We start from the raw sequence: 6413 nt of genomic DNA, 5'->3' as shown, positions 1-6413 counted from the left end.
ATGCAACGCAACGCGTAAAAATACAGTATAAGTCATTATAATCCGTAATTATGTCCCCATTGGATGCAACAAATGCCTCGTTTATAATGGGTTTTAATGTTTTTGTCTCTTTGCTCCGGCCGGGACATGGCATCACAATATGGTAAGGGGCGTAACATTTCCATCACATGCTTGAGGTATTCGGCCAATCACAACGCACTGGATAGCTGTCCAATCACAGCACACCTCGCTTTTCAGACCGATGAGCTTTGTAAAAATCGATGCGTTTCAGAAAGGCGGGGCATAGAGGAGAAACAATAATGTACAGTATGTGGAAAATAATGTGATTTTTTAACCTTAAACCGCATAAACACATTTTATTACACCAAATACACAAAATAATGTTCTTTTTAGTAACATCATATGACCCCTTTAAGTAATTCCCAAAAATTATTTATTTATTTATTTATTTATCTCTGTCCAAAATTTCCAGCAGTCTTTTTTCAAATTAATCATTTATTTGCTTATTGAATAATGATAGATAGATAGATAGATAGACAGATGTCTTATTTTACTTTATTTCCCCCCATCATTCATTCATTCATTCATTCTATAATCTGACTCAGAAATACTCTTTGTTGACACATTACATATTGAATAAAGTAATAAAAACACATTGCATTATTTAACATAGATTTATAAACATCCATACTTGATACATTATTATATACTGTATAATACACACAAACACACCATTTTTTTATGTTCATGTTTTTGCATGGTTAATGGTTCAGCTTTGTGAGCTGAGTCTAGTGAGGGGGGAAGTATACACATGAACGATGATTGTTCTTATATGGAGGTCATTGGTTTAGTTTTTTTTCCAGCAGTAAATGAAAGGCAGCAGTTATAGTGATTGTTCAGAGGTGAAGCTAGAGAACTCTATTCTGTGATATCTGAACATACAGCGTCAGAGGAGAAAGCACTGGCCTGTCGGTCCAGCTGTGCTACTCAGAGTCATTTGATCAGTGTGTCATCTGATCTGTTTGTCTCATCAGCATTTTTAACAGTTTCTCTTCCTTTCAATTTTAGGCCATGAACTTGGTAAGTGAAATGTTTTGTAGTCTGCTTTGCCCGCAGAGCTTTATCCACGCAGACGCTCATCTTTCAGTTTGCGCAGTTCAGTGCTTTGGCTGCCAGTGTCACCCGTCTCACAGTGTGGATGAATTGAGCAACCACTACTACTGTTCTCCATTTCAGTTTTGGCTTACATTTTTATTTGTTATAGCTGCAAACTCGGAACGCTGCAAAGTATTTTAAAAGTGTTTTATTCTGTGTCATTAATTGTAAGTTTGTATTATATCAATGTTCTTTTGTTAGTGTGTTCTATAATAATTGAGTAACTTTGTATACTAAATTCAGACATGGACTTAACTCTAAAAGGTGGTTTCCATTGCATTCTTTGGCAATGTTTAAAACACTTTATCTGTGACAATTTCCTGGGTGGGACACTTTCAGATTTCTGTCTCCTTCATTCTGTCTTAATTTATTTTTTTTTGGTCTTCTTTCTGTCAACTGAACGGCACTGCCTTTACATGCAGTGAATGTTTATGCTGTTCAGGTTTTCTGTGTGATATTGTATTTTGTTTGGGTGGCTGGATTCAAATGCGAGCACGATATCACACATCACATGCCCTTTGAAGCATGATTTTTGCATGTTTGTCTAAACCATTTAGTTTAGCATGCAGATCTTGCACTAAAATTACACTAATGTTCAAAAGTTTGGGAAAGTAGACTTCTCACTGAGGCTGCATTTATTTGATCAAACATAAGGTAAAACAGTAATATTTTGATGAATTTTGAATATTGAATAAATATTGTTAAAAATAACTGTTTTCTATTTGAATATATTATAAAATGTAATTTATTCCTGTGATGCAAAGCTGAATTCCTCCAATCTTCAGTGTCACATGATCCTTAAAATCATTCTACTATGCTTCTATTGTTATATTTGTATTATTATGTTGAAAACAGTTGTGCTGCTTAATATTTTTGTGGAAACCGTGATACATTTTTTTCAGGATTCTTTGATGAATAGAAAGTTCAAAAGAGCAGCATTTATTTTATTTTTATTTTTTTGGTCAAAGTCAATGTCAAAGTCTTTACTGTTATTAATATTAGTAAAAATATTGATTCCTTTTCTGAATTTATTTACCGATCCTCAAACTTTTGAATGGTAGTGTATATATTTTTTAAATCTGCTTTTCATAAAGATGTATGTATACTTATAAGTATGCTATTAATAATATGTATACATTTCTTGACCTTTTAATTGAAACCATAACTAATATTATTGTTATAGAATGCAGATTATTAGTTAGACATTAGTAATACAATATAATATAATTCATATTGTGTCTATATATAATTTATATAAATATAATTATATAAATACATGATATTAAAAATTATTTTTTACAAATCCAATAGATTAATTAATCTTAGATATGGTATTATGAAAGTTCTGATGTTTCTTTCAATCCATGGTTGTGTTCCAAATGGTTCATCTTTCTGCCCAGTAAAACTGTGCATCTAATGAGCTTTTCTTGTGTCTTTCTCAGGATCAGGCCTCCAAAGACAAAGCCCTGCAGAACATGGCCGCTCTTTCCTCCGCTCAGATCGTTTCTGCCAGTGTGATGAAGAGTCAGCTGCCTCCTCTTCCTCAGCACCATTATCCTCCTCCAGCCCGGGTTAGTTCAGAGTTTAAGTCACCCTCTTTTGACCAATTCTCTAGCGTAACCTTCAAACTCACATTGTCCTCTGTTTTGTTGTCTAGTTTTGGCCCGGCCCCATCCCAGGACAGCCTGGACCTTCTCAGGAGTGAGTATTTCTGGCATCTGATCTAAACTCAGTGTTCTTGTGAGATCCTGCTAAACTTTCTCTGTGTTTTTCTAGCATCAAACCCTTTGCACCGAGTCCATACTCCACCCTTCAGCCTCCACTGCCTCCACCCATATCAAGTAAGAGCGGTGCTGGGATTATATCAACCCTATACTGAGCTCAGACTGACCACCCGGCCTAAGCCAGCATGTTTTCTCGACAGGTTATGAGCAGTTAACCACTCCGCACCCCACGAGCGCCACTGCCATGCCTGTGTGGCAGGACCGGACCATTGCCTCCTCTAAACTGCGCATGCTGGAGTACTCGGCCTTCATGGAGGTCCAGAGAGACCCTGACACTGTGAGTCTCACTACTGCAGAGTAGGGCTGGGCGATATGGCCTAAAAAAAAAATCCGATTTACGATTTAAATCTATTTTTTCCCCTACTTAAAATCAATCTTCAGATGACAAAGAAATTGTTCAAAACAAGTTTTAACTTTATTTTGTTTTGATTTTCCCTTCTGGGATTTGATCTGGATTTCCCCCTTGGGGTTAAAGTGCAAACAGAAACAACAAGCCAAAAAGACAAGATGGCAGGCCCTGCCATTGTAAACAGTGAAAATGCAACATAACGTAACATAACATAAAATGTAACATAACATTCTTATCATACCGGATACAGTTTGTAAATGTTTGTAAGATTGTAGGTCAGTGGTCTTCACAATTTTTTTCATGGGAGCCGCACTGATACGGCAAAGTCAATCAGAAAAAAAAGCAGGATTACCTTAATGCTGGAAAGACCTTAAGTTATTTTTTTTTATATACTAGCCCATCATGTATCTAACCATCCAAGTGCACATTCGAAGTTAAGAGATTAAAACTGGCAACTCCGCAGTTATGCCGAGTTCACACTGCATGATTGTAGCCCGATTTTTCACTCGCCGACAGGTTTCGTGAAATCGCTGACAAATGCCCGAAATCGGAGGCAAATCGGTGCTCGAAAATCATGCAGTGAACTCGGCATAAGTGTCATGGACGTTGGACAGAGCAAGTGTAAATATCTTTTCTAGTCTATTTTTCCATCTTGTAATGCCACTGTTTTAGGAATTTTTTTTTTTATATATAAATTATTATTTGTAATAGAGCAGACACTGTCTGACCGTGTCTACACACCGGACGCGGCGACAGTTGTTTTGCCGCGCCCCGCTGCGCTAGAAGTCTGTGTACACTTGTTGACACTACAGTTGCAAATCATCTGAACGTAGTGTCAGTACAGTTCGTCATAAATAGAACGAGGCATCAGTTTACTGATGGGGATCGTGTCGCGCCGCATTGCGCCGCATCCAGTGTAGACAACATCACTGGATCGCGCCACTCGCGAGCGGTGTAACGTTAGACATGAGTTTTTTTAATGGGTTATGTTATAGCCCTGCTTGTTTTTAGGAAATATCTGTATTGACTGCATGATCATATCATCGTATTATTTACTGCCATGCAAGCCACAAAGTAAAGCTTGGCGAGCCACGCAATAAGTAACACTACTGTAGGTTGGTTTTTGGCGGGTGTGCTTGTGCTGCCGCGGTCTTGTTCATTTCGTAGGGCGCAACATCTCTCTCACTCGGCAGCATGCCTCTGTTTGAGGTGCTGCAGTAAATTGGTCGTACTGCTAACGTTACCTTTGCTAGCAACAGACTTCAAACACACTTTGCAGCAGGGTGTTGTTTGTTCTGCATCTGTTTCAATTTCAATTTCAATTTCAAATTACAGATGACACTGTGCCTTTCTTGGGAACGAGTTCTTTCCTGCTCGCTGCCATGTTGTTTGTGTAGCTCTATGGCAAATGCGTGGGGGGAGGGCTGAACCCATTCGGAACCATGGGAGCCCAGAGGGGAGCGTCGGCGGATGTTTAAGAGAAAACCGATTTTCATTCAAACAAATCGACGTAAACTACACATTCGAGTTAATCGATAAAATCGATTTATCGCCCAGCCCTACTGCAGAGTATATTAGATACTAATGCTAGCGTGTTATGTGGTTTCTGTGTTGTTCTGAATGGTTTTAGCATGTTAGCATGCAGTAGGGTGTTCTGGGTGGTTAAGCTTGTGCTAAGAGTTTCTAGGATGTGTTTTAAAACATGATAACAGCATGCTAGCAACATGCTAAAACAAACAAACACACACACACATACACAGTGTTGGGAAAAGTTACTTTTAAAAGTAATGCATTACAATATTGCGTTACTCCATAAAAAAGTAACTAATTGCATTTCTTTATTTAATTTTTAATGGAAAGTAATGCATTACGTTACTTTTGTAGTACTTTTTGTCACCTGAGCTGGGCTTGCTTAATAATTTTTTTAATAACAAAAAACCCAAATGTTATATTTTTGGCTACTGTATGGACCCTTTCACTCCAAAAGTAAAATTAATAAGCCTCAGGCTGAATAAAGTGCCTCTGTCTCTGCACCTGTGTCAGTGAACAAATGGGAAAACAAAAATACTTGCATTACTTATTTGAAAAAGTTACCCCCAGCACTGCATATATATATATATATATTAGGGCTGGGCAAGTTATGAAAGTGCGTTGCTCACTGGCTCTGAATACACATACAGACAAACCATGGGTCACAGGAGGGGTGTGATGTTGATCAGTACTGGCTTGGGATGGGTGTCATCATGCGTCTCATCCAATGAGAGCATTTGGGGAGGGCCTAAGACAACAGCGCTCACATGAAAATTATTTAGGCTAAGCATCAACATTCACAAACCACTGTTCACTGTTATTTTTAACAGAAAAGAATGCAATGAGCTCGTAATCACGACTTCATAATTGGGAAATAGGAAGTTTCCGACAGCACGTGAAGGTAGGAGAGAAGCGCTCTCACTCAGCACAGTAGAGTGCATCGTTTTGTTACCTCTGTGGTTTATTATTTTGAGTCGTTTGGGACGCCGTAACACACGGCCCTCTCACAATATATTGCTTTACAGATCTATCACTCTTGCTGCTCAGAAATGTAACGCGCAATCATGCTGCACGCATCAGAAGTTCCGCGCTCCGGCACTACATGCGTGCCGCGCCCGAGCCCAACTAAACCACGCTCTGGCCCACCTCTTCAGACCGAGCCAGGGCCGGCTAAATGAACCGTGCCCGAGCGCAGCACGGAGCGATCACACTAGTCAAACGAACCGGGCTTTGGGGGTTAAACACGCTCCGGAACGGTTAATATTGCCTAGTGTGAGTACACACTTTTATTCTCCCGCCCGCACCCACACTCGCACATCAAGTGTTGTCCTGCGCCGCACTCTGCTGCGTTGGGTCCCGCGATAGTGCAGGTCTCTAAGGTGCCTGTTATAATGTTATGATTGAGGCTCTGGACTCGGAGCATAGCATGTTTTTCTGTAACAAACTATAAAATATTTTCTATAAAAACGTTAATGCCCTGGCAGTGGCAAATAGCTTTGGTTTTATATTTAATTTGATTACATTAATGTTAAAAGTTTAGATTTACAAGAAATATTTTAACTGGTACTATGTAAAAGGAATACTGCTGTAAAAAA

The 6413-nt window shown here is 38.9% G+C and overlaps 1 protein-coding gene across 4 annotated transcripts in view; it reads left to right on the top strand.

Annotated features, from left to right (window-relative positions):
- The window catches only part of LOC107746506 (transcriptional enhancer factor TEF-5-like), a 48174-nt gene that overhangs the window by 32178 nt on the left and 9583 nt on the right, over window positions 1-6413 (top strand). For 2 of the 4 annotated variants that reach the window (XM_016560744.1, XM_016560745.1), the window contains exons 5-9: window positions 1069-1080; window positions 2598-2726; window positions 2813-2856; window positions 2932-2996; window positions 3080-3216. In XM_016560744.1, the coding sequence (XP_016416230.1) occupies window positions 1069-1080; window positions 2598-2726; window positions 2813-2856; window positions 2932-2996; window positions 3080-3216 (387 nt within the window). The remainder of the gene's footprint in view (window positions 1-1068; window positions 1081-2597; window positions 2727-2812; window positions 2857-2931; window positions 2997-3079; window positions 3217-6413) is intronic. The other 2 variants (XM_016560747.1, XM_016560746.1) reach the window with 1 other exon arrangement.

Source organism: Sinocyclocheilus rhinocerous, unplaced genomic scaffold, assembly GCF_001515625.1.
Source record: "Sinocyclocheilus rhinocerous isolate Xijiao unplaced genomic scaffold, SAMN03320098_v1.1 scaffold980, whole genome shotgun sequence".
In the NCBI taxonomy this organism is placed as follows: Eukaryota; Metazoa; Chordata; class Actinopteri; order Cypriniformes; family Cyprinidae; genus Sinocyclocheilus; species Sinocyclocheilus rhinocerous.
The sequence above is the reverse complement of the archived record's forward strand: the minus strand, read 5'-3'. Positions and strand labels throughout refer to the sequence as shown.